Genomic DNA, 27,893 nt, shown 5'->3' on the forward strand with positions numbered 1-27,893 from the left:
TACCATCAGGTATGTAATTAGTAATTAGTCTGTAAGTTGTTGGCCGCAATGTACACCGTTACCCACCATTGACTTCTTCAGCTCCACAGAGCTGGAACAAACTTCCAGAATATACAGCTGTCCTTGACACCCCTAAATCTACTGGGTGGCTAAATGATGCTTTTAGACTTGAATTGTGTTATAGTGCCTAATTTCCATCAGTTGCTCTTAAATTGCATGTTGGTGGACTAGTTGTGGCTAAATTGGTGCAGATTTCATGTTAATATCTTTTATGGAGGATCAGAAATTATGCAGTTTTCTTGTTTTGTTGCCACACAACAAATGTTAGGAATCTTGATAATCTTTCATTTTGGTCGAATTAGCGATTATCTTTAAACATTCATGTGCAAATAAAGCAAATGTAAATGAGGGCTGGCACCCCCTTATTGTTTCATTTCCTTCATGGTACTTGTGCCTCCTTAGCATTGAGTATAAAGTGGAAGTGTTTTTAAGATTTGACATTATGGTCAGAGTTTATAGTTTAAAGGGAACTAAAAAGTTTCTATCATACATCATAAAGTAGCTGACCTGAGCAAGTAAATAAAAATGTAATGTCATATGACTGGCGGTAACTACAGTATGGGAAATACCTGCATTACTGACTGGTACATGTAAACATCAACATAACAACGTGAGATGTTGTCGAGGATTCTTTCGGTTTCAAAATGTTCTTACTGGAAATTCTGATGCCACGCCTTACAGAAATGATGGGGCAGTCTGGTGACATTCCTCCTGGTATAGATAAAGATCAGGTGCAGACAGGCTTGTAGAAGAACACACAGATAAATAAGGTGAGCAGTTAACCCAGTGAATGGATGATGAAATGACATCGTGCTACTGCCATCGTTTTTATAAAGAAAAAGTCTGAAAATTTCCTTCAACTTTAAGTATCTTTTAACTCTCAGAGCCTCAGCATATTTGATCAAACACATCCCAATTGATCCTAATCAGATGAATAAAGAGCTGCTGTGTTTTTAAAATATCAGTATCTGTATTTAATCTAGCAGCACAAGTAGAAGATGATTTGTGTTGGACGCAACAGAGAAGCTAAGTTACCAGCCTCATCATCTAGCAATGTCTCTACAGAGTAAATGCTGTATATATTCAGCGGTGCACTCAGGCTGTCTCGGGCAGGGGCGAAAAAATATAAAGGGCACTTGATACATTCAATGGGCCCCCACTTCACAATGTTTTTTCTCCCATACAGTGCACCCTACAGGGCACCTTTTTTCATTGAAAGGGCACTCAATTCTGCACTTCAGTATGTTAGACTTAGGGGAACCCTAAATTGCACCTTTTCCTTTTTTTTTTTCTTTGTTCACTAGAAAGGCAACCATACAGAACCTCCAGGTCATCCCATTGCAACAGCATCATAGGGCACTGCATTACATCCTCCTCATTTTAAGAGCACATCATATTTTCTCATTTTTGGGGTTCATTATAGGGCACTACCACATTTTCCTCCACTGAAAGGGCTCCATGAGGCCACCTGATTCCAGATTGTCACATATAGAGGTCCTCTATAGGGCATTTCATCCTGATTTACCCATAACTAGACAGTCATTACCGAACTTTGGTATGTTTTCTCCTTTGTGTGGGACACCTTAGAGGGCACTTTATCATAATGTGGGGCACCTTCGAGGGCACTTAATCATCACCAGATCACCATGCCCATCAGATCACCAGGGGGGCAGTTGCCCCTCTGTTACCCCCCTGAGTCCACCAGTGTATACATTTATATTGCAGGGTACAGTACGACTTACTGATCAACAAAATGTCGCCTGGAAGGAACTTATAGAGAATTTATACTGTATGTATTACTAATTATCAGGTAACAGTTTTATTATTACAGGGTTCAGTAGGGCCATTACTGAGCAACAAAGCTGGGATGGGTTAATGAGTTCTGTGGCACTTAATACATCTGCAGCGATTCATTTCAAAACGACCATACACTTACCAACAAAAAGAGTATAGGAAAACTACATAGGTCCTTTTTTAAAGTTTGAGTTCCTTACTGAATGACTATGGGGTACATTTGTATTTTTACTTTGAAACGAATATCAGAAATAGGTACCAAGTTGTTAAACATACTTACAGTATAAATTCTCTTAAAATATTCCTCCCAAAGTTGCTCTTATATTGCATGTTGGTGGACTAGTTGTGGCTAAATTGGCACAGATTTCATGTTAGTATCTTTTTTGGAGGATCAGAAATTATGCAGTTTTCTTGTTTTCTTGCCACACAACAATATGAATCTTGATAATCTTTCAATTTTGAGGAATTAGCAATTATCTTTAAACACTCATGCAAATAAGGCAAATGTAAATGTAGACTGGCACTCCCTCTGTCTCAAGTATTGTTTCATTTCCTTCATGGTACTGGTGCAGATTTGACATTATGGTCAGAGTTTATAGTTTAAAGGGAACTAAAAAGTTTCTATCATACATCATAAAGTAGCTGACCTGAGCAAGTAAATAAAAATGTAATGTCATATGACTGGCGGTAACTACAGTATGGGAAATACCTGCATTACTGACTGGTACATGTAAACATTAACATAACAACAAAAGATATTGTCACGGATTCTTTCGGTTTCAAAATGTTCTTACTGGAAATTCCAATGCCACGCCTGCTTTTGTGAACAGACAGCTAGTGAAGTAGAAAAATGATGGGCACAGTCTAGTGACGTTCCGCATTCTGGTATTAATAAGGACCAGGTGTCAACAGACTTATAGAAGAACACAGAGAGAAACAAGGTGAGCAGTTAACCCAATGAATGGATGATGAAATAACTGGCAAGACACACATATGTACAGTTAATGCCTGAACTTGAATTGCTTTTTTTCCTTTTTTCCTTCTTTTTCCTTTAATTACTTTTAGAAGTACTGGATTAAAAATGTACAGTATAGTATTGTTTGCATTATTACTGTAGCTATATTACTTGCAATTGTACTATACTTATACTTATTATCATTAGTAGCAGTAGTACTTAGTTGTACTTATATAGTATAGTATTAGTATTAGAATTCCTGTTGGTATTGCTTTTGTTTTACTTTTAGCCATAGTGTTGGTGTTACTCTCACTATTTGTAATGATTTATTATTATTGGTATCGGTAGTACTGTAATCAATGTAAACAAACCAACCAACTGGATCTGCCAAACTGGTTTCATATCATGGCCATGTCACTGGTGGCACTGGCAACTGTGGTACTGATAAGTGTAACTAAAATATAATATTCAAAGTAATAAACTAATGCTGCCCTATATTTCTAAACAGAAGTTGTCTTAAAAGTGGAAATGTGTGAACACTACTTAGGAGTCAGGAAGTACTGGCTCACGTACACTATCCTTATCCTAGCACTACAAACTGCTGTTTTTGGATTAGACATTTCTGACTATTCATAGCTAATAAGCCAGAGGTTTTCTTGTCTTATTTTAACAGGTGACATACACAATGGCCTCCTCCACTTCTCACCAGTCCAGTTTCAAATGCTCTATTTGTCTTGACGACTTCACTGATCCTGTATCCACTCCTTGTGGACACAACTTTTGCAAAGTCTGCATTAACACCTACTGGGATTCAACAGACATTATCCAGTGTCCACTTTGTCAGCAAGACTTCAAGAAAAAGCCGCAGTTAAGCATTAATGTCTTGCTCAAAGAGCTCATTGAGCAAAAACAGACAAATATTCAGAGCGTCCCAGAGAAAGACACCAAAACTCAAGACATTTTTTGTGATGTGTGTCCTGGAGAGAAGAAGGTGATGGCAGTGAAGTCCTGTCTGCACTGTGAAGACTCTCTTTGTTCCGAACACCTGAAACCTCACCAGGATGATGCTGACCTGAAGACTCATGAGCTGCTGGATCCTGTTAGCAAACTGAAGGAGAGGTGAGGCCTGGACAAGTGTTGGTGCTATAAACTGTGTATGTGAATGGCGTAATTCTTTATATTTTATTGTAACATAAATTACATAATGATTCATATACGTAGTTTGTGCACAGCAGTCTGAAACATGCTGTGCTTTGTAACACTGCAAATTAATCATCTATCAAACAAATCAAGAGTCTACAACCATGATCTGTGAGGCTGTACTTGCATGCTTTAAGCTAAATGCTAGCTCATCATTCTCCTATCCTGATGTATAATGTTTACCATGTTCACCATCTTAGTTTAGCATGTTAGCCTGCTAACATTTGCTAATTAGTACTAAACACAAAGTACAGGTCAGGCTGATGGGAATATCCCTAGTTTTTTTGCAGATATTTGGTCATAAAGCAAAGGATTGGACAAATTAAAATGATTTTGACTCAATGGTGGTGGTAGCTGGAAAGTCAGATCATGACATTACAATTCATTTTGAAAGGGACACAAATTTACTAAACAATCCATCCAATAGTTATTGAGATCTTTCAGTCAAACCCACAAAATTCTCAAACCTCAATGTGGCACTTGAGGAAAAGTCATGTATCACCAAAGTCAGTAGGATTTATCCTCTGGGAACCATGGATGTCTGTACAGAAGTCCATGGCAATCCATCCAAAGTGATGGACTGAACGACTGAATGACTGACAGACAGACGATTGCTGGTGGGCCAGACCAGAACTACCCTTTTGTTTGACACTGTGGATCCATAAATCATAGAAAAAATAGTAATGCTGTTCTTCAGTTTCACACAAAAGCAATCATAATTTCTTCAAACATGACAGTCCAAGACAGGATATCTAGACAGTTTATGGAACATCAGCAGTAAACAGCTAGTATACCTGTATTAACCTTATACAGGCTTTAGTCAAGAAAGGTAAACTATAAACAAACATGAATTAAGCCCAGGCAATACAGCAAAAAATAAAGAATAATTGAAGTTCCATGTGCATGTGCATAAATTAATTTCACCAACAGGGTGTGCAAGCAGCACAAAACTCCTTTGGAACTGGTCTGCCATCAGGATCTGACTTGTGTGTGTTTATTATGCATCAAATCGAACCACCAAGACCACAAGTGTGTCCCTTTGAAGAATCGCCTGAGGAAGAAGAAGGTTGGACTAACAGAATAACTATAGTTGATCACAGTATTGATAATGAGTTGACATAGTTTCATTTCAAGTTTGAATTATTAACTAATGTTTTATGTTCAGGCCCAGGTAGACAAAGAATTGGCAGAGGTGCAGCAAGAGATCAACAACAGGAAAAAGATGGTAGAAAAGGTTGATAAATCAGGGGAAATCAGTGAGGTAAGTCAAGCTAATTTAGATGGATGGATGGATGGAGGGATGGATGGATGGATGGATTTGTAAACTCTGGCTTGGTAACCTCTGTGTCAGAGGCAGTTTTCTTCTGGGTTTACACAATGATTGAAGGGCCTGTTAACAGAGGAAGAACATTCATCTAAACTGAAAATTTTATGAGATCCTAGTCTTTTAAATTTAATTTATGCTCTATTCTGTGTATGGTTTAGACAAATATTCATATCAACATGATTAATTTAACTGATTTCAGGTGACAGGTTTCTCACAGGAACAAACTCATTGGGAATTACTTACTACCTCACTCTGCAGGCCTTCTCAGCTCTATGGAGTATTTTAGCATCTTTCAGCTCATTGTTTTGGTTTTATGCTCTAAAAATCAAGTGTTCACTACCTGCACAGCAACATTTTGACAACATTTAATTTTCTTAATTTGTACAGTAACTAGTAGCCATAGTAGAGGACTAGCATGAAACATAGGACTTCAGTAAGCTGAAAATTTGTGACTTCTGAAAACAATTCTATTACAGAAAAACACCAGGAAAGACATTGCAGACACCCTGAGGATCTTCACTCATTTGCAACAAGTGGTAAAGCTAAATGAGGCAGCACTTGTGGCTTGCCTCAGCTTGTTACAGAGAAAAGCTGAAAATCGCAGTGCGTCTATCAAAGAAAAGCTTCAAGAGGAAATCAGTGAACTGAAGGAGAGAAAAAGTGAACTGGAGCAGCTCTGTCAAACTGGGGATGATCTCCGTCTTCTTCAGGTATACTGTGGCATTTTTGTTCCTCTTTTTCCCAAAACAATAGAAAAATTGCAGGCTGGAGGTGCTTGCCAGTTAGCTAACTTGTCAACAAGTCTTCATGCAGGCAACATTGTTAATCAACATATGTGGAAAGTCACATATGTTGAATGTATCAATAAAATGTTCACTGTACTGTGCTACAGTGTTCCTGTATTTCATTTGTTTTTTTGAACAATATTCACTCGTGGCAACTAAAGCATTACAAATCGTTGTTATGGCTATGTTTAGGCACTCACTGTGTCTGATTTAAGTCAGCTAAAGATCATAATCTTAGTTAAATTCATAAAAAGTCAACAGTGACTCGAAGCATACCACATGATATATGTAATTTTTTCCAAAGTTCCTTTGTTACCAAAGCTCACCACACTTGAGGCTCAGGATGTCAATCCCAAAAAAAAACAAACAAAAATAACAATTACACCTATTGCTGCTATGGTCTTCCACAGAAACCAGTGGCTGCTGGTTAAAGCTGAATGCTTTAAAAATGGTCAGTAGTAATGTAAAATATCCATAATTTGTCATTTATGGACTAAATCATGCAAAAGCTGGCCTACAGAGCAAGTGTGCCCAAAAGGAATTTTTGTAAATCCAAAATGTACAGTCCACATAATCACTGCTTGTTGCATGCACACATCCAGAATGAAGTATTTGTCCTACATTCTCACTCCAGAGTTTGCATTCTCTGTGTGAACCACCCACTACTGAAGACTGGTCTGAGATCAGTGCCTACAGTGATTCAGCAGTGGGGACTGTGCGATGCACTGTCAGTAAGACGCTAATGGAACTTCACAGTACAGTGAATGATGAAATGAAAGCATTGGTTACAAAAGGTAAGGCCAAGCAATATTCTTAAAAGTTTTGCAAGCCCTTAGTAAATATGCAGAATATTTATATTTGACACATTTGTTCACCAGTATACATGTTTACCTAACAAAGTGCAATCTATCATCCAAAGTATTCCAAGATGCAGTCATGTGTTTGATTTTTCATGGTTTATTCACTGTCATCCATTTTTTCCTCCATTTATTCATGAATGTCCTCACAGAGATAAAGAGAATTCAAAAATATGCAGGTGAATCTTATATTTTATCACTAATGAATACATGAATGATGCTTCTTTAATTTTTTTTTTTTTTTTGGCTGAACCAAGAAATGTAAACTCAAGTTCCTGCTGTTCTTGTGCTCTCTGTCAGTGGACGTAACTCTGGACTCCAACACAGCGAACAGTCTCCTCATTGTGTCCAATGATGGGAAACAAGTGAGGAATGGAGGAATTCCTCAGAAACTGCCAGACAACCCAGAGAGGTTTGACACTCTTCTTGGTGTCCTGGGAAAAGAAGGATATTCCTCTGATGCCTTCTACTTTGAGGTCAGTGACTTTTTAGATTCGTTAAGACTCGGGAATAGCAAATGAAAACACTTTTGATTTGTGCCTGTCTAAATCCTGTCAGGTAATTACCAACCAATTACTTAAATGTTAATATAAAACAATACTTATGTCCATATATTGACCCCATGTCTGGTTTGCACCTGAATACAGAAGCTATTTGAAGCTAAAACATACAGAGCTTTGCTTTGCTAATACAGTTTTTACAGTACCTGTTTATTTCAAAATATTATCTGTTTTGTCCAAAGGTGCAAGTCGAAGGCAAGGCTGGTTGGGACATTGGGGTTGCTGTTGAAACAGTTGAGAGGAAACAGCACTCTGATGTTTGTCTAAGACAAGGCTATGCTGTCCTGATGCTGCGGGATGAAAAGACACTCAAAGCTTGTGACCAGCCCCAAGTGGAGATTAATCTCCCCAAGAAGCTTAAGAAGGTTGGGGTGTTTGTCGACCATGAGGAGGGAGAAGTTTTTTTCTATGATGTGGTGAATAAGGCCCATATCTACTCCTTTACTCATTACAGGTTTCCCAAGAAGAAGTTACACCCTTACTTTAACCCCTGCACACAACATGAGGGCAATAACTCAGCCCCAATGGTAATCACTCCTGTCAGTTAAAAGGAAATAAATGAACTCAAGATTATATCAATGTAGGTGGCAGTTGTTTGTCAGAAACACATTGTTGAATAAATCAATGTGCTTATGTATAAGCTGGTATTATGACATGATTCAACCATATTCAACACCATTTTGAAAACTAGTCAGATCAAAGAACTAAATAATGTTTTGGTGTTTTAAAAATGATCAACATGCTGTATTTGCAATGGAATATAATCATATCATATATTCATATAATCAGAGTAATAAAGATGATTTCCATTTTCTTTGCATTGAAATCAGCTGACCAGATTTCTTTATAAGTGCTGATGAGCAAATGTAGATTGTGGTTTTGTCAGTCAACAACAATATCAATTCCAATGGGCATGGAGAGTTCATTTTGAGGGATTTATTCATGAGAAATAAACAATTAACAATGAAGAATTACACTTTCTTAATTTATTGCTTTATTTATGTATTTCATCATGTTTCATTTATGTATTTTCAGACTCGATCAGCTTTTGGAAGAAACCATGTAGTAATTATTTAGAAGTCTGTATGTTTCAAAGAGGACTTCAGTGCATGCACAGCAACTGCTGTATGTGATTTTACTAAAGCAGACAAGGTTTTCAAAATGCAAAACAGCCTGCAACTATGTGCTCTTTTAGCTTAATTTAAGAAAAAAATAGAGCGTTGCATTCAGAGTAACATTAACAAAATGATATCCAGAAATAAAGTCTTTCTTTGATTTCGTCACTATTCTTGCATTCTCAGTGGGGTTTTTTTGTTTGTTTGTTTTTTTTATTGACTGAAGCAAAAATAGATGAACAAAGAAACAAATTGAATAGTTGGCAAGGTCATGACTTTTATGCGACGGAACATTTCTCACTCGATAAGCAAAGAGGTGTGGATGTATTTTATACACTGAACAAGGATATTGGACATGGATATTGCGTTCACTCTCATTTCACAGTCATCATACTGCAGATGTGATGAGACTTTTGTCAGTAAAGATCTCTGGAGGACAAACAGTATGCAGACAAGTTTCTGTAGGTCTACAGTAGTGATCAGTGATTTTCTCTCTGAACTTTGCAGCAAGGTGAGTGATGATTGATTATGTGTGAAGTTTGTACTGAACTCTAGAAAATGAATAGAATATGTTGTATTAATTTAGTTTGATCTCAAGAACACTGAAACTAATGCATGTGGCTTCAGTTTCAATTTAAATCTGGATTTTTTAAAATATTTTATATAAATTATTTATAAATAGTGGCTTAATCACTCTTACTAGAATAATAAAGTGTCCTTAACAGTTTTGACATTGAGTGTCCTTTCATTGTCTCTGGTTCATTGGCAAAGGCTGACACCGTGTAAAACTCTGGCTGCAATGGCAACACACAGAGGATTCCTGCTGCAGCTTGGATTTCTGGGATTCACCTTTCTCATAATGTTGTCATTTTACCAATGGAACATATCACAAGAAAAGCAAGGTACAGTATTTTATTTGTGTGTGTGTGTGTGTGTGTGTGTGTGTGTGTGTGTGTGTGTGTGTGTGTGTGAGTGATTGAATGAGTCACTCTTCCTGCTGTGCATCCTGCTCCTGGTTGAGAATGGATGTGGTTCATATGATGTAAGCTTTGTTTGTATTTTGTGCTCCACTACCTTTGAAATGTATACAGAAATAATAAGTGAATTAGTCGATGGTGGAGCAGTGACCTCACCCCTGATTACTTTTGGATTATCATGTTTTTTAAAGCCAAAGGTAAATGTTTGGCCTTTGGCTTTCACCTGTACCTGTCATCTCTTTAAGAGAGAATCCACTCTGAATCAGTATTAAGTTAGCACTTATAATATTAAACAGTTACAACACAGAATATCATAGATTTTGGTTTGTATTCTTCTTATTGCAGCAGAGAGGATGCATCAGCTATGGGAACTGAGAAAGCAGCTGCTAAGAGAAATGTGTGATGGTGACAAAGAGGCATTCTCTGAGGGGAAGCACAGTTTAGACGACTTAACTGATGAAGAACTGAAGAACTTCATTGTGGATGACAATCACGGCATCATCTACTGTTACATTCCCAAGGTGATGAACACATAAAACATATTCACAGTACACAATGTGGACATACTCTCTTCAGCAACTGTTAAAGAATATGCTCAATTTAGTCTTTTTTACCCCAGGAAATAAATTCTTTCACTGACCATTTCAGGCCTAAACTCCACTTACTTGATTGGCATTTGCATTTGACCTCATCATATTTGGTTCTTTCTGCTTCAGAGCAAATCTTCCAGATCAGTAATCTGCACTACACTTCCCGAAGATGTCTTATTATTTAAACAGTATGGCCAGTATGTTTCTTTTTCTTTAGTTTTTCGGTTGATTAACCTTGGGTTTCCATACAATGGGTTATTTTATTTGTGTATCCTGTCATAGTGATGATAATACCATAACTACCCAAATGATTCAGAAAGTTACATGATACAGACAGTCATCCCTTGAAGTCCTCCTCCACTACAAAAATTCGTTTTTCTTCTTGTTCCTACAGTTGAATGTTTGAGCTTCACTGTGCAGAATAATGTATGTGCAGACTTTGTTTACATTCATCTGCTGAAAGTGGAAAGTTTCTCTACGCTCATATAAAATCTGATTTTAAGGGGCAGGCCTATGAGCAGGATTTATGACATCACGACTAGTTTGGAAGCCAATCATGGTCCAGTGTGCAATTTATACATGTGTGATGTGGAAACTTGAAACCTGCAGTGCACATACACTGAGAAAGTACTTTACAGTGAAGTAGGAGACATGTGGTGTACAGAAGTTACACTCCTGAAATGAAATATATTTGCATAGTCATAGACTGTAAGTTTTCATGAGGGAGAAGGAGTTTTTTTAATGGAAAAACCATATCAGACACACATTATTGTTCCAAGTAGAGTATTTTTTTGTCTTATTATGTCTAAATACATGTCTACAGGGGAACTTTAACTTCAAAAACTTCTTCAGGTTAGAATTTAGTGAACTAAAGACATTCCCATCAGTCTCAGCTATACTTTGTGACTAGTTCAAATTAGAAAATGTTTGCATTCTAACATGCTAAACTAAGGATGGTGAACATGATACCCATTTAACATTAGGATGTTAGCATTGTCACTGTAAGCATGTTAGCATGGTGATGTTAGCATTTAGCTCAAAGCTCTGCTGTGTCTAAGTAATGCATCACACAGCTGCTAGCATGGCTGTAGACTCTTAGAGCCCTATTTTAACAACCCAAAGCACATGGTCTGAGGCGCATGGCACAAGTGCATTTAAGGTATGTCCAAATCTACTTTTGCTTGTTTGACGCCAGAAAAAATGGTCAGAGCACCAGGCGCATGGTTCAAAGGGGTTGTCCATAGTCTCCTAATTAATCATGGATGTGTTTTGGGTGTAACATGCAATAAACCAATCAGGATGTCATCTCCCATTCCCTTTAAAAGCAAGGTGTGCTTGCACCTTGGCGGATTGCTATTGTAATGGCGCATTTGCAAAGTAGTAAGAAGGAACACTTCTCTGTAGAGGAAACTGATTTGCTCATGCGCAAAGTGAAAGTGCACGATCCATAACAAGCACACTGGCCATTGCCGCTCCTGGACCCTCACGTGGCCAGTCCCAGGCCACGAGTTTAAGATCCTGTTCTTATCTACAGGTGGCTTGTACCAACTGGAAGAGGGTTATGTTTGTCCTGAACCAGAGCGAGCCATATCTTGACCCCATGTCCATATCTCCTGACTTGGTCCACATGCCCGACAAGCTTAGTCTCCTAAGCAGCTTCCCAAGAACAGAGATGAAGGTCAGTTCATACAGTGACATTAGAAATAGAAAGTGCACCCACCTTTGTTTCTGGAGTATGTATTCAATCAGAGCAGATTTAGAGTGACAAGGGGTTCATGTATTCTGATTTGTTGACTACAGGTGAAGCTGAAGCACTACACCAAGTTCATGTTTGTCCGGGACCCGTTTGTCCGTCTTATCTCAGCCTACCGAGACAAGTTCCAGCGGCACAATGAGTACTACTACCAAAATTTTGCCAGGGACATTCTGCGTCTGTATGGCAACCAGCCTGATACACCGGAGACAGTGGAGGAGGCCTTCACATCAAACATACGCCCCTCCTTCTACAACTTTATTCAATACCTGCTGGACCCGCAGACAGAGATAGAGGAGCCCTTTGAACCCCACTGGAGGCAGATGCACCGCCTGTGCCACCCCTGCCTCATACAGTAAGATCTTTTTTGCTGGCAGAGCTATAGCTATAAAAGTAACATCCTCTGTGTTGTTTCTGGATTTGTGGAAATTGGATGGGGATTTCATTAAGCTGAGGAGGAATTACCATTCTACCAATACACACAAATTACACTCAGTGTTTTTTTAAAGGTTGATTCTAACATTTTTGAAGACTCAGTATTTTTTAACAATGAAAATTAAATAAAAATAAAAATGGATTTTTAAAATGTCAGCAGAAAAACTATATTCTGGTGAAGTAGAGTGAGCTTTGAAACAGCTTTTAGACATCAAAATTAACAGAAAATATAACTGCATAAAGGAAAACTTTTTTATGGCCTTAGCATTTCTAAAATTCCAGCTACAGCACTTTTTGCCAGGGCTGGGGTCTTCGATCAGCTCTAAATAGAAAAGGATTATTTAGCTTAACCTGTATGTCAAGCTCCAGAAACAGTGGATCTTGCGCTTTCTGTAATGCAACTCAATAGCATGTCTTTGTTAGAGCCTCCCTGCTGGGCAAATAATCATGTCTTTCATACTCCACGCCCCCAGTTTTAATGCAGTATATCCTTTAAAGCTTTCTAGCCTCTGAGCCAAAGCTGAGATAACCCTGATGATGACATGATCAGGGTTATTTTTAGCAGACTTTAGAAAGGTCAAAGACCCCAAAACACATTGACTATAAAATTGTGCTGAATAGTATTTCTAATGATGAGTACTGATGAAAATGATGATCTTGACATGTAAAATTGGTGGAATGCACCTTTAACATGAACTGATTACCAACCAATTACCTCTGTGTTAATATGAATTAATGCTTATGGAATCTGTAATTTGACATTGGTTTGTTCTTCTCAGGTATGATTTTGTTGGCCATCAGGAGACTCTTCAGGAGGATGCTGAACAGCTGCTGAAGATCTTGAAACTGGAGGATGACATTAAGTTTCCTCCTTCCTATGAAAACATGACTTCCCCTTTTTCAGTGTTGGACTGGTTTGGAACAGTGCCCCTAGAGGAGAGGAGGAAACTGTACAAACTCTATAAGGAGGACTTCAGGCTGTTTGGCTACAGAAAACCCCACAAATTGCTTGATGGTTAAGATGTTACAGTTTGGACTTCCCTACCAGTGAGCATAGTAACAACAATATTTAGACCTGAGCCAAGAGCAATCACTAGGATTTTATGCAGATAAATCATGACAAGTAGCAGCGTGGTTACATAATAGTTTTCACTTGTTTAGCTATAAGCACGAAATAAATGGGGATGGACAAAATTTTTGATTTCATGCTTGAGGTTTTTATCACATGTTAACATGTTTACAGACCCTGCACATGTCTGTATTTCCCTAAATGAGCTTTTTCTCTTCTTTTTTCAAATAAAGAAAATAAAATCATCATCCAAGTCCCACTATAACCCATCATATCTGTGTTGTTTCACCTTTGACTGTAAAATGCTTCCACAAAATTTTTAAAAAAAGGAAAAACATTACATGATGTTGACCAATGTTTTTTATCTAAATGTTCGTGTTTGTTTTCCTTGTTATTGTTCTCCAAACATATATGGCTCTGTCCTGCAGCTGCATATAGCTCAACTCCTACTACATCATGATACATGACCAACAGGGCAGGTCTGACCTATTATCGCTGACCAGACCGCTATACTCAATGATATGGCCTGTCAGAGTTAGGTAAATATCAAAGCCAAACTAGGACTTGACAGTATGCTACAATGCCTTGCAGTTTGCCTCAGTGATTTACATTCGTACTAGTCATCTAGCCTTTATTTTTAGCTAGCACACACACGTCATGACAACAATTAAGCTAGAGAAGCTGTAACATTTGCTATCACTCACCAATACCGCAGCTCCATCTGTTTTTTTTACACCTTCACAAGGATTATTTGTTACTAAACTAATGGTTTTATCTCCAAATTAATGTAGGATGTCTCAACAGATATATTGCTGGCTAACGTTAGCTAAGCAAAGTGCAAATGCTAACTTACTTCATTGACAAACAAAGTACCAAGTACTGGTACCAAAGTACCAAGTTCTGGTAAGTAACTGGTGATAAAGGTCCAGATTTTTAGAGGCATATAAAATCTGGCAATTAGCACCACTTCCTAACAATAATAGGAAACATTATTGAGAGAGCTGGCTAATGTTAGCCCATCCTGAAAGGCTTCCACCTGCGTTCCTTTCCAGGTTTTTCAAATGGAAACATCCACTCAGCCGTTAGCAAAAAGCAGTGATGTGGGTTACAAATCACTCCAGCCCCACACCACACACACACACACACACACACAGTTCACTGACAGTGTCTTCCTAACATACTTGCTCGCTGTAAGTTAGAAGTTGGGTCTATGTCAAATCTGTGATTGTGGCCTGTGCAGAGCGAGGCATTCAGGTGGTAGTAGTGGTATGTGGAAATATCATCCTCCCAAAGTAGTGTGAGACCACAGCTTGGTTTATCGACCTTGTCGATGACTGGTTTGATTTGATAACATCAAGAGGATATCTTTATGGTCAGTAAATGTTGAGCATGGAAATAGATCTAATCCTAAAACAGTGACTAACTACAGCCACTTACCACTTAGAGCCACTTACAGCCCTACAACATTTGTACACAGACTCCATCTCTGCAGATGCAAATGAGAACCCTCACTCATAGCTGCATGCACTTACCATGCCACTTACCATTGATGGTTAGGGCCACAGGCACAGTCAACCTTTGTTGACTACACCAACACTTCCACACCTGGCTAAAGAGGAACCTGTGGAAATCCTGGAACCTCCCAAAGAGGAGAGAGAGTCTCTGCCACTCCTAAAACCATAGGTTCTGTACTACCTCACAGGGTGGGCTGTATTTAAGGAGTTGAAAACTTGTACATCCATCAGAAAATGTCCACACACACCATCTATGGCTCCACCAGCTAATGGAGGAAAATAAAGCAAAACTTTTTTCAGCTGAAAATCATGTGGGCCTCCTCATGGAGACGATGGATGTCTACACAGACTGGTACCCTCCATGCCATGGCATCAGAAGACAGATCATTCGAAGGCTGACCACACTTAATCTGAGCCAAGCTTCCCTGAAGAGCCAACCTGAAAGCGGAGAAATACAGTATGAAAGCAGATCAGCCATGAGAGTAACAGCCATCCATAAACTTCAACAAACAAATCTGTTACGTTGGATATCAACAATCTCAAGTAACTACTCCGGTCATTTATGCTATTGTTATTGTTAATTTAATGTCCAGCTACCTTTTTTAAATCAATAAATACATTTGTAAGTAATTGCGATGTGTTTTCATAAGGTTGGCTAAGTTAGGATGTCTATTGATGAGACACGATGTTAGCTAGTATAAGGATTATCAAAAACATTTTTTGGTAAGCCACACTAGCAATTTATTTTAAAAGCATGTCATTGTAAAGTTAGTTAGTTTGCATCATTATTGTCCTTAGCGTATTTCCTTCACCACATAAGAACACTTTACCTTGACTATAACAAGTAACGTTAATTAGCTACACTACAGCTATTAACTTTACACTACTTGCCAGAAAACATTTAGCTAACGTTACCAACACAATATCCATCTCTTGTCTTCGGTGGGGAAAAGCTCCAATTCTCAGCCTGGTTGAGGGGATGCCACATCCAAATAAATTCAAATGTACAAGCTATCTGAGAAAATATACATCAACCAATATATCAAACATTAGCTAGTTAACAATGCAACAAATCGGACTGCCAATGATTAGGTAATGACAGATCAAAAATGAGGAGATGGCGATCCAATTCACCTCAATGTCAGCCAAAGTTAAAGTTTTCAAACTTGGCATTCACGCGCTACACAGTGACGTAATGACCCTTCCTTCTTTTAGAAGCTGTGTCTCAATTCAGGGAGACCGAATGCATCACAGCAGTATGACGAAGACTGTGCCATTTTGAAAGCTCCTTCAAATGCGGCAGAGAAATGTGGACCTCTTTCCCCAAATTAAGAGGATCCACCAGATTGATCCTTTGTGGCCCAATTTTTGTCAGAATGCATTTTGCACCAACTGGCAGCAGCATGGGCAGCAGCAATGGCGGAGATTTGACTAAGCTGATGTCATTTTTGCTGTAGGACTGTTAATATGTCAATTTATTAAGTTTTAATATTTTGTTCAGGTGAGAGTGTTACCATTTAGATTCCCAATATGTAGTCAGTCTATCCAAATAACACCTGTTTTTAAATCTGCTGCGACATTTTCGGAGATGTTTCAGAGCTGCTGGTCGGGTGAGACCAGCTGGTCATCTGAGCTGCTGGCAGCCTGAGTCCTGAGATGATCGGTCAGTCAACATGTCGTCATCCCAGGGAGAACATGATGTGATGAACTGATCTGTGTAGCTCTAGTCTCTGCAGCATTTTATTATATGATATAATTCCTCTTGGAGGATAAATATTTGTCTTAAGCTTCATGTTTTTACTGGACTGAACAACAGCGCTGCCTCTGGGGCTCTATATGTGCAGATATCACCACATTTCAATAAATATAAATGTATTAAAAATGAACAGATCATCTATATTAAATTTTATTTTATTTTATCAAGCTTCATAACAGTTAGGATTCATATGGAGCATTTAACATTTATGCTCCATACCACCTTTGCGGTCTAAGGACATGCCTTTGTAGACCGTGTCCTTTGAAGGGTGCGACCCCTTAATTGGGACCCAAGTAGAGTTTCCTTGTGTTCTAGTAAGGCTTTCAAGTCTTTCTTAAAACAACAGTCAGGAGCCCAAATGGACATTGAAACCTTAGACTGTAGAAAGAAATATGGACATAGTCACCATGATGTCACCCACTGGTTTGTGGACTGCCACTTTAAAGCCTCAAGTTTGGCAATTTGATTGTCACCAGCTTTGAATTTTGGAGCCAGAAGTGACCATATTTGGACAAGAGGGTGGAGCTGACCCATGCGCTAGCCATTAGGAAAGTGTTTGCTCGGATCATAAATCAAGAAAGAATTAGGGTCATTTTCTCAGACTTCTATACAATCTGACTTCTTTTTGCAACCGGTGGAGTCGCCCCCTGCTGGCCATTAGAAAGAATGCAGGTTCAGGGTACGCTCTACACTGGCTTCACTTCTCAGACTGGGAGCTACTTGCTTGATTGAAACAGGTTTTTCTTGCCGTGATTATTCCTACCTAACATTAGAAGATCCCTTGATAATGCATGTACAATGTAAGTGATGGGGGCCAAAATCCACAGTCCTCCTTCTGTGCAAAAATGTATTAAAAGTTTATCTGAAGCTAATATGAAGCTTCAAATGAGTCAGATCAAGTAGACATCTTTCAACGTTATTCTTTTTAGTGCCAAAGTCCACCTTTTTGTTACTGTACTTGCACCGTGGCATCACCAGCTAAATTTAAAAGTAAAAGTATTTGTTTTGCAGAAGATCGTCCCCTGTGACTGATGTGTCAAATATGTTTCATAAGGTACGTGCATCAGTGTGTAAGCAGCATGTTACTGTTGTAGCTGCTGGAGGTGGAACCAGTTTAAACTACTTTGTATACACTTAGCTAGTTTAGTCCAGTAGTTCCAGGGGTAGGGCCCCTCCAAAGGGTGACCAGATAAATCTGAGGGGTCGCAAGATGATAAATGGGAGAGGAAAGAAGAAAAAACAGAGCTCTGATACACGAACCTAGATTCATTTTTCAGACTTTTCAATAATCAGAAGTAACAGCTTACACAATTCTCTACCAGAAAATGTAGTTTGGCACTGATGAACTTATAATTTAACTGCAGTCTGTCAAAATCATACATCACGCCTATCTTTTGTTGTGTTGTGTTTGTTTTGTTGACAGTTGAAGTGAACCTTAAATAATCACCAATTGCAACAAATGAATGAACAAAGCTGATTTCATGGCCATCACTGGATAACCTGGTAAATTAAATATGCTCTTTATGTAGCGTTAAGCTATCAATGAACAAATCCCTTCGATGAACCAGTCAACTGGAAAAACATCTCAGTATCAGCATGTAGATGGTCACACAAAATCTACAGTAAAAGTAAATATTTTACCTTGTGTCATTTATGAATTTTATCTATACTTATACATCCATTTTTCATGATGAATATTTTCCTTAACATTCACTAACACGGCCCAGTCACCTGTCAACAGTCAATGATGTCATCCATAGCAATGGGGTAAATCTGCCCTGGTGGTAAGATTCAGATGATGTTTCAGTTCAAATTTACCCTGAATGTGACATAGCAAATGCATATTTGTGAAATTACCACCACATTCAAAAGAGTTTAGTCACTGCATATCCTCGCTCATTAATGTGAATAAACAATCAATGGGATCAAGTAGAATTTTGAATGTTTGTTATTTGTAGGGCTAGATATTAAACCTAATTTCTCTCTTGATGCTGACCACAGTGTGTCCATAGCACCGAGAACTGAAGACTGTCAAATACAGTTTCCATTGAAAGGGTCCAATCGTTGCAGATTCACAAACATCATTGTCCACTCATAACAATTACACAATTAAACAAGTACATCATTTATTCTGTCACAAAGAAATACAGTGATCCTGAAATACATAAAGTGGATGCTGGACATCCTACTCCTCTCCAGCTGTGGGCAGAACAATCTTGTTTGGGTCATAGTAGTTCTCTCCTATGAGAGGAAGACCCTCCTTCTCTTTCTGCTGGATCACACGCTCAGCCTCCCTTCTGGCCCACTGCCGCATGCTGGAACACACAGAGAGAGAAACTTTTAACACTAAGCATCAATAATAAACCCAAGCTTGACTGTAAACTCCAAAAAGCTAAACATTTAATCCCTCCACCAAGACCCAACGTGTTCAGCCAGAAAGGTCTGAACCATAAAGCAAGTTCCCACCTAGTCTGGCTTTTCTTTAGGATCCTGGATAACCGGTATCACTAGCTCACTAGCTTATCAACTAGCTCTGTTAACTCTGGGTTTTCCAACTACAACATGTTCATGTGTTTATGAATTAGTGGAAGTACTTAATATGAAAAGAGATGAAATAGTCAGCGACAGCATAAAGTGATATTCCACAAGGTAAAACGTAAACAATATAATCACACAAGTGCAATTTAAGATGTAGAAACACCAGAAATAATTTCCAAATATTAAAAGTAAGGATAAGGCTTAAAGTAAGTGTGGGGATTATATATGTCTTTAGTATGAAGTGAATATTGTTATTGTTATTATTGTTTCTGTTGCCAAAGCAAAGAGAGGAAGAGTAGTTAATGCCTAATGCCTATATGACCCAAATGTTGCCTTTATAATCATGGGATCTAATCACAGTGTGTGGATATTTATTAGCTGCAATGATTAATCAATGAATCAGTTAGTGGAGTGGCAGAAAATGAATCAGCAACAAAATAAGACATTTGAAAACGTCACTTTGGACATAAGTCTGATTTTCTGTGTTCCTGCACTGTTGCTGCTGTTATTTTGTTCCATACCGTGCTAAACAATGTTTCTACTGTTTGCACTTTGATCACTGTTAAACTATCACATGTGACCAGTGAATGTGGTCAGACTGATAGTGATGCTGCTGTGAAAATTAAACCTTATTAAAACATCTCAAAAAGCAGCTTTAAATGAATAAACATGTTTCAATGGAGTGAGTTCTGTAGTTCATCATTTAATATGTTTTAGTGTTCAAATTCCCATTGAAATGTCAAATTAAATGCCATATGTTATGGCTCTGTTGGTCTTTTAACAGTCAAAATCTTTTAGTTGAGTTTGTCTTTTTGCTCAGAGTCTCCAAAACTAAATGTTGATTGGTTCTTTTTAAGTGTGCACACTGCAATTTTGTTGTATATTTTATCATGTACAAGTCTAGGCAACTCTTCATTATAAAAATTAACAATAGATCATTTATCAATAACCAGTGTGTTCTCATCTAAAATTATAATTATAATCAACATTTTCTCATTATAAAACTAAGGAAGCTGAAACTTTTTATCATTAAACTGCACTTTAGCAGGTTTGGGCTTAAGAACTTGATGCTTTGACAGCAGTTCCAGATTAATTTTAAACCAGTTTATAAGAGCCAAAAAATACAGACTCAGGTCAAATGGTCAACATTCTGATCTGAGCTCGTTTATCCTCATATGAAGAATGGGGCTCAGGTTTCCATTGATCTGACTGGTCAGTGGTCAGGCTGTTGGCAGGTTTTCATCTGATCCTTTAAATGACTGCAAAAGTGATACCAGATATGAAAGGCTGAAGAAAGAACTCACCCGTGGTCTGGTAAATAGTGGATAAACGTTCCTCCGATGACAAGAGCCACTGAGATGCCAAAGAAGAAGCCCACTTTCATGTTCCAGTCATCCACCACAGGATCACTGGAGAAGCCATGGTAGTCTGGATTCTGAAAAAACACAAATATGAGCAACATCAGACACAGTAGAGAAACTTCTACTGCTTTTACCAACATGATTCCAGTCTTTATGTTTTTCTAAGATATGCCATCTTAGATCAGGGCAGGAATGATCTTTTTCAGGCCCAGCAAAAATGAACTATTACAAGGAAATAAAATGTTAGGGCTGTCCCCAGCTCGGGATACTCCAGGTCCATACTTCAGACCACTGCATCTTTCTTCAACACAGCCTGCCTACCATTATGAGAAATATTCATGTCTCCTCCCAGTTACAGTACAGTCCAGCTCACCTGCACACTGACCTCTTTTAATCAGCTACCTGAGTGTCATGTTTGACCTGTAAGAGTCACGTTTTAATGCTGTTGTTCATCATCTGTGATGTGAAAACATCAGATTCCCACACAGTCAGAGAAAAGTGTGCCCCTGGTTATTAATTCAGTTATAAAAATCCAAGTGCATCACAGCGCGTCTCTCCTGATTGGCTGCTGACAGTGCTGTCAGCTGAAGAGTCAATCACACTGGACAGTAGAGGAGGTTGGACCACTGTCTTGTTCAAAACTTTGCCAACTCTGAATACAGAACAGCACATCAGCGACTGTGTTACTTGTGACTTACAGCTGCATCCAGCAACACCGTGCAGCACTCGGTAAGTTTGCATTGATCCACATAATGTAACTGACTCCTTGCACACTGGTATGATCCGGACTCGAAGAGGAAAAATGTCTTGCAAAACGAAAATAAGCCTCAGTAAAGAGAATTATGCTGCTCCTCACTCACTAACTTTGTCTTTGGTGCTCTGATGGACATGAACACACTGTTAGTGGAGTAAGTCAGTCTGATTGGACAAGACACACAATGCATTCTGGTTGTTGTAGGATTCCCCCTTAAGAGTGGTATGGAGAATCTACTTTTTCTCTAGTCATAGGGTACCAATTTCAAAAATAATTGCACATTTCTACTACATAGGTGACCTCGTTCTAAGAAATCATCATAGTCACTGGGGTGAATTTTCCCTTTAATTAATGTGTGTCCTTAGTTTAGTGTCATCGCTGTCTTCTTCTGTGCCAGTTTTTATAAACTGATCCAAACTGGGCTCTGTTTTTAGGACTCAGCAACTGGACAAGTGTATGTTCGTTAAAATCATCAATAAATATCTAATATCACTTTCAAGTTAGCATGCTGATCTGTGTAAAAAAGTACAGAGTCATCCACCGTGAGTGTTGTAAACCAACGGAGCTGAGCCTGACAGTACGCGAGTACAGGCTGTTTACAAACGTGTGTAAGTTAGCTCTGACACTGAGGAAAGAGGGGCACGGTGCATTTTAGTGTAACGGCATGTTTAGCGTGTCAGAACCACTATCTACTGTGTGTTTGTGTGTGTGTGTGTGTGTGTCTATGTGTGTATACATGCTCAGTGACTGGTTACCGTCTCATTACCACGGAGAGGGACTCACCTTCACATACTGGCTGACCTCGCCGTGTCCGGCCTCTGCGGCGGGGTGCAGTTCTGTCACAGCGGCCGAACCGGCAGCACCGGTCGGTTTAGACTGGGAGACATACCGAACCGATGTGTTAGAGAGTAACCGGGGGAAAGCGGGCCCGTACCGCGACAGTCGGGTCAACATCTCGCCAGTATGGCTGAACCCAAATGTCTACCCTCTGTACTTGTAGATAAAATCCTAACGGACTTCCGTCGTACGTACCTTTACGCTATGCTCAACGTCATCACGCCAAGACTGCGAGGGCTTCTTCTTCTGCTGTTTATTCTTCTTCTTCTTGAGTTCTATGGCGGTTGGCAAACAACGTTATGGTGCATTACCGCCACCAACTGGAATGGAGTGTGTCTAACTTTAACGTTAACTATAAAATCACTAATTCTAATAATAAATAAAAGTAAGAAAATAAAGTTAAATTCTCTGTATAAAGTTCGTTCTCCTTAGATATTGAAACAAAAATAGATAACACTAGAACTTACTAGAACTTTAAATAATGAACTGCGCAGTCCTGTATGACTAAAACGACCAAAACGTAGCCTGGATATTATTGTTTCCTCTCTGCAGGTTCACCTTGTGGTTCCCATCATAATACTTTTCTTTGAATTTTGTACAACCACCCTCTGGTCTCTCTTCTTCCCTCCGCTTTTGCCACCGTTCTTTCAACTTATGCTTAATTGTGGTCTTTATTTCTACTTTACTAAAGGGTACTATGATGTCAGTGTGATACATTTTTGTGGCTTCCTTTGCACATTTGTCAACTATTTCATTTCCTTTGATTCCTATATGTGCTAGTATCCATACAAATGTCAGAGCCTACTTAGTCCCATCATTTGAATTCAGGGTGCAAAATTAACTTTTTTGTCCACCGGCCAAATGGCTCTCAATAGATTACCATTGCTTTTTTGGCTGGTGAGTGAAGCAAATCTACCAGCCACTTGAATATTTTAGCAGCATTTAGCTGGTGGCTGGTGATAATTTTGTGTCTGTGCCCTGAATTATATATAGTGTTAGCTGTATCTCTATTAAAACTTCTGGTCTGCTGTGCTTCAAGATGATTAATGACAAGCTGGAATCAGAGCATATTAGTGCTCTCAGAGGTCTCACATCTTCAACCCATTGTAATGTTAACACAATTGCCAGCATCTGCCCAGTATACACCGATAATCTATCACTGATTTGTTCGCAAATTTTAATGTTGAAATCTGAAACCATTAATAAAATACCAATTTTGTTAGCTAAGTTCTTTGAAGCATCTGTGTAAATTTGAACATAACTGTGGTATTTATTTTCTATATAGGTTTTTATTGTCTGTGGATGTTAAATAAACTCTTATCTTTGTTCTTTTTGTCAAGCAATGTAAGATCTACAGGAGGGTCAGGAAGTATCCAAGGAAGTATTACTGAGAGTGGTACCTTTGGACTAATATTGATTTCACTTATTTCAAGTTCTTTTGCTTTCCATTCAATTGTCCATCCAAAACTTTTTGTTTCTCTCTTCTCCTTTTCCTAACAGGGTTTTAGTGGATCTTGTGTTGGATGATGTTCATTATGTCTTTCCTTAAATTAACCTAGTAATTTAAAGATAGCTGTATTCTCCTTAATTCCAGTGGCATCTCTCCCATTTCCACTTGTAATGATGATGTTGAGGTTGTTCTAATGGCACCTGAACATAGTCTCAAAGCCTGATATTGAATATTGTCTAACTTTTTTCAGAGATGTATTTGCTGCAGTAATGCTACACACCCATAATCTAATATTGATCTTTTTAATCCTATGTAATGGTTTTCAACGCTGTTCTCTCTGCCCCCATTCACTTCCTACCAAACATTTCATTACATTTAATACTTTCTCACACTTGTCAATTGAGATGGAGGAAGGGCAGAGAGGTGGAGGTGGAGGAAGAGGGTGATACTGTGCCGAACAGCCAGCAGCTTCCTCCACCTTATTGTCGCTGTCACACTTCTTTTTTTGAATCCAGCTCCAGAAACCTTTTTTCTTCTCAGCCTTCTCCACTTTTTCTGTCTGTTTCTTCTCCATCTTCTCTTCCTTTTCTTTCTGCTTCTTTGCCATCTTCTCTTCTTTTTCTTTTTCTTTTTCTTTTTCTTTCTTTTCTTTCTTTTTCTTTTTTGTTTTTTCCTCCTCTGTCTCTGCAGCTACATCCAGACCGGTTTCGGTCTTTGCCCTCCTTCTTCTTTTTCAAAGAGAGTTCCTGGAGTTTCTTCTTCTCCTCCTCCATCTCTTTAACTTTCGCTTCCCAGGTCTCTTCTCTCTCAACCGGCTCTTTTATGAAGTTCTCCTCAAGAGCGTCACATTTGTTCTGCCAAGTTTTCTGGCTCTGGAGAAGTTCAGTCTCCTTGCTGTTCAAGTGGATGGAGGTCTCGGTCAGCCTCTCAGAGAGACTGTTCTTCTCCTTCAGACAGAGTTCCTGGAGCATCTTCTTCTCCTCCTCCAGCTGTTAAACTTTGGCCTCCCAGGTCTCTTCTCTCTCAGCCAGCTCCTTTTTGAGGTTCTCTTCCAGAGTATTGCTCTTGTTCTGCCAAGTTTTCTGTCTCTGGAGAAGTTCGGCCTCTTGGCTGCTCAGCCGGATGGAGGTCTCGGTCAACTTCCCAGAGAGATCCTTCTTCTCCTTCCTGAGAGTCAGGTTTTCAGTGTCTCACTGGTTGAGCTGCTATTCCAGCCGCTTCACCTTTTTCTCCCACTCATCCTTAATCTGCAGCTTGGAGGCCGCTACTTTGTCTGCCTTCCATCTTGATGTCATGGAGGTGAACCCCTTTCTAGGAGCGATGCATTTGTGTGGTCTCCAGGGCATGCTGTTGGAGACGTATCTTGAGGGAGACGATCTCTGAATTTTTCTTCAAGATGTTGTTGTTGCTCTTTTCGAGTTCCTCTGCAAACTCCCTCTCTTTAGTTACTAGATCTGCCTCCAGCTTGTTAATTGTTACTATGGGGTTCTGTAACTTGCGGTCACAACTCAATTTTTCAGCTTTTGTGCTCTCAATCACCCTGTATGCATCTGTAAGGGAACACTGCAGATGGCCGCAGTCATAGCAGGGGCACCTTCCAGCTGGTGGCCTCTGGTGGTTTGGTCTGCTGAGGTGTGGCGATGGCCATTCTGACCAGGTGTTCGGGGTTGTTTCTTCTGTTTATGGCTCTGAGAAACAAAGACGATGTCCAGAAGCTCTTGAGACCCCTATATATCTTCTGCAAATTGTCTCCATTAAAAGTATGCTTAATTAGCTATTAGCCTCTTTTTTCTCTGATTTCTAAGTGGATTTATGGAGGTTTATTGGTGATGCACATCAGCAATAATGATAACACATCAATATCCGTGATCCGTGAACTACTTTGATATTACCATCTTTTGTCCAAACTTCAATTACAATCATTGTATTGCACTGAATTGCATTTCTTGCATCACAAACATTATACAGCCTCATCCACTAATCTTCACTCTATCTCTGCATATACTATCATAGCTTTTAATTACAAAATCTAATGCTGGTTTGAGCCAGGTTTCTTGAATATATATGATTTCTGGTGTATTTCTGAGTCCTTTAATAAATCCTTTAAATTCTTGACCATTTGCTATGAAACTCCTTGTGTTACACTGAAGAATAATCATCAGGGCCTTTCTCCAAAGACCCCTGGTCTCCCATCTCCCTGTTGTTGATTTATTCCCAGGAAAAATCTTTCATAGCCAAGAATTTCTCAGCTCACTTCACAATTATTTAAATTTTCTCAGTCTTGTGTTTAACTGATGTGTACAATTGATTACATAAGCAATGAACAAAATCAGTTTATCCACAGTCAGTTCTGTATTAGTTTTCCCTCTTTGAGCTGCTCCTGATGTTGAACTTTGATTGATCTTGTCTGCTTCTTCACTTTCCTTTTGTCCTTGCACTCTCTTCACTGCTTCAGCAACTTATTGTATGTTAACTGTTTTCATTTTGTTGAATTTACACTGCTCATTCCTGACTTAATATCCCCCATATGTCACATTGTGCTGGCCACCACAATTGCAACATTTTGTCTGTACATTATCTCCACAGCATTTGCCACACCTTTGCCCATACCTCTGGCACTTGTAACACTGAAGTGGAGGAGGAATGCAAGGCCTGACTGGGAAACTCATACAGCCAATCTTTATTTTATCCAGAACCAAGTCCTGAAACTCTTGAAGTACTGACAAACTTTCTGCTCTCTCACCATTTATTGTTTTTTAACAATCTCTTTAGTCTCCTCACCTCACCTCCATGAATACTTTGAGTTTTTCCAAATCCTCATCAATGGGAATGCCAGTTGCCAGTCCCCGAATAACTTTATTCTCACCCAGAACTCTCCTTTCACACACTGCTTTTTTGAAAATGATTTCAAATTGCAAAGCTTTATTTCTCTGTTCTTCATTTCTACATTTTACCAACAAGTTCCCATCTCCCAAGAATCTTAGTAATTTCCACTTCTAACTTATTTTTCAGCTCCCTAGACAATGCTATTGGACTTAGATTCACCTGCTCATCTTCCCTCCTGAATTTAAGTTTTTTAAATTCCTCCCTCTCTACCTTTCGGCAAACAACCTGGTTACCTTCATCTGAACTATTTACCTCTAAGTGTATCTTACAGCCTCATCCTGCCTTATATTTGCTTTACTTCGCCCTATTCCTCTAAAAACCGGAGTCCGGTCATCAAAATCCATATCATCATCTTCATCTACTACCTGTGCTGCCATCAAAAAGTCTTATTCAAAAAGCCAAAAATTTATATCTAGTGCACGCCAAGTCTCTCAATGCCCCTCCAAGCCAAGCGAGGGTGATGAGCCGTGAGGGGATAAAAATGCACTCTGAGACAGAACTTCAGATCTCAAGTGAAAGGTTTTTTCTGAAGTTTCTGATTTCTGAAGGTTCTTAATGGTTCTGATATGTGTAGGTCTGCTGCTTTACACCCAACAAATCTGGTAAGAATGCTCAGTAAGATTTTCCCTTGACATGAACTGCGAAACACTGATAATAATATATTCACATTAAATCCTCATCTGATGACCTTCACACTGTAGGCGGACAAAAAACAACCTTTGCCCGTCTAATTTAGCAGATTATAATAAAGATATCCATGCTATTAAGCTATAGGCCTATTATTCTGTGTGTACATTATACCTCACTATGTCATAACAGAAGTGAAGAAAACAAATGTCATCAAAAGTAAATATTTTACATATCTTATTATTATTAATATTATTATGATAATTATTGTTTTATTATTGATAATAATAATAAATTAGTGGTATTATTTTCTTCTACATCGTCACTTTATAGCCATATAGCCTATTGCTGCAGGATTATGAGTAATTTTCTGAGTGAGGTCTGGTGAAGTTATCACCCCAACCGGACACTCTAGCAGTCTGCAGAGTCTGCTTAAGGGCCCTTGTGGACTTGATGAAGTGTTTGTTGAGTTTGGACAGCCCCTCAGCACTCGCAGACTTCTGGGAAATGCACCCGCAAAGTCTACAAGTCTGCAAGTGTAGTGAAGTCCAAACATTTGGATTCAGCTTTTGTGAAGGATACTGTTTCCCCAGAACCAGACACAAGGAGTTTTACCCCTCTGCTTCTTCTCTCTACTGCTGTGTTTGGAATAGCATACTAGCATACTATTGATACTAAGTATGAAGTCAAATT

The 27,893-nt window shown here is 38.9% G+C and overlaps 2 protein-coding genes across 2 annotated transcripts; one reads left to right on the forward strand and one right to left on the reverse strand.

The window, feature by feature from the left end:
- The first annotated feature begins 9,369 nt into the window (after positions 1–9,369).
- LOC137174850 (carbohydrate sulfotransferase 12-like) lies at positions 9,370–15,008 on the forward strand. The gene is made up of 5 exons (XM_067580346.1): positions 9,370–9,555; positions 9,976–10,151; positions 11,755–11,898; positions 12,021–12,328; positions 13,188–15,008. The coding sequence occupies exons 1-5, from the start codon at positions 9,453–9,455 to the stop codon at positions 13,426–13,428; spliced, it is 972 nt and encodes a 323-aa protein (XP_067436447.1). The 5' UTR covers positions 9,370–9,452; the 3' UTR covers positions 13,429–15,008.
- A 3,840-nt stretch (positions 15,009–18,848) lies between these two features.
- Positions 18,849–22,434, reverse strand: ndufb11 (NADH:ubiquinone oxidoreductase subunit B11). Its single transcript, XM_067579826.1, has 3 exons — positions 22,184–22,434; positions 20,590–20,720; positions 18,849–19,062 (listed from the first exon to the last, which is right to left on the reverse strand). Exons 1-3 carry the CDS (start codon positions 22,352–22,354, stop codon positions 18,933–18,935), a joined length of 432 nt encoding a protein of 143 aa, XP_067435927.1. The 5' UTR covers positions 22,355–22,434; the 3' UTR covers positions 18,849–18,932.
- Between the last annotated feature and the right edge of the window lie 5,459 nt (positions 22,435–27,893).

The sequence above is a fragment of the Thunnus thynnus genome, chromosome 22, assembly GCF_963924715.1.
Source record: "Thunnus thynnus chromosome 22, fThuThy2.1, whole genome shotgun sequence".
Classification (NCBI taxonomy): Eukaryota; Metazoa; Chordata; class Actinopteri; order Scombriformes; family Scombridae; genus Thunnus; species Thunnus thynnus.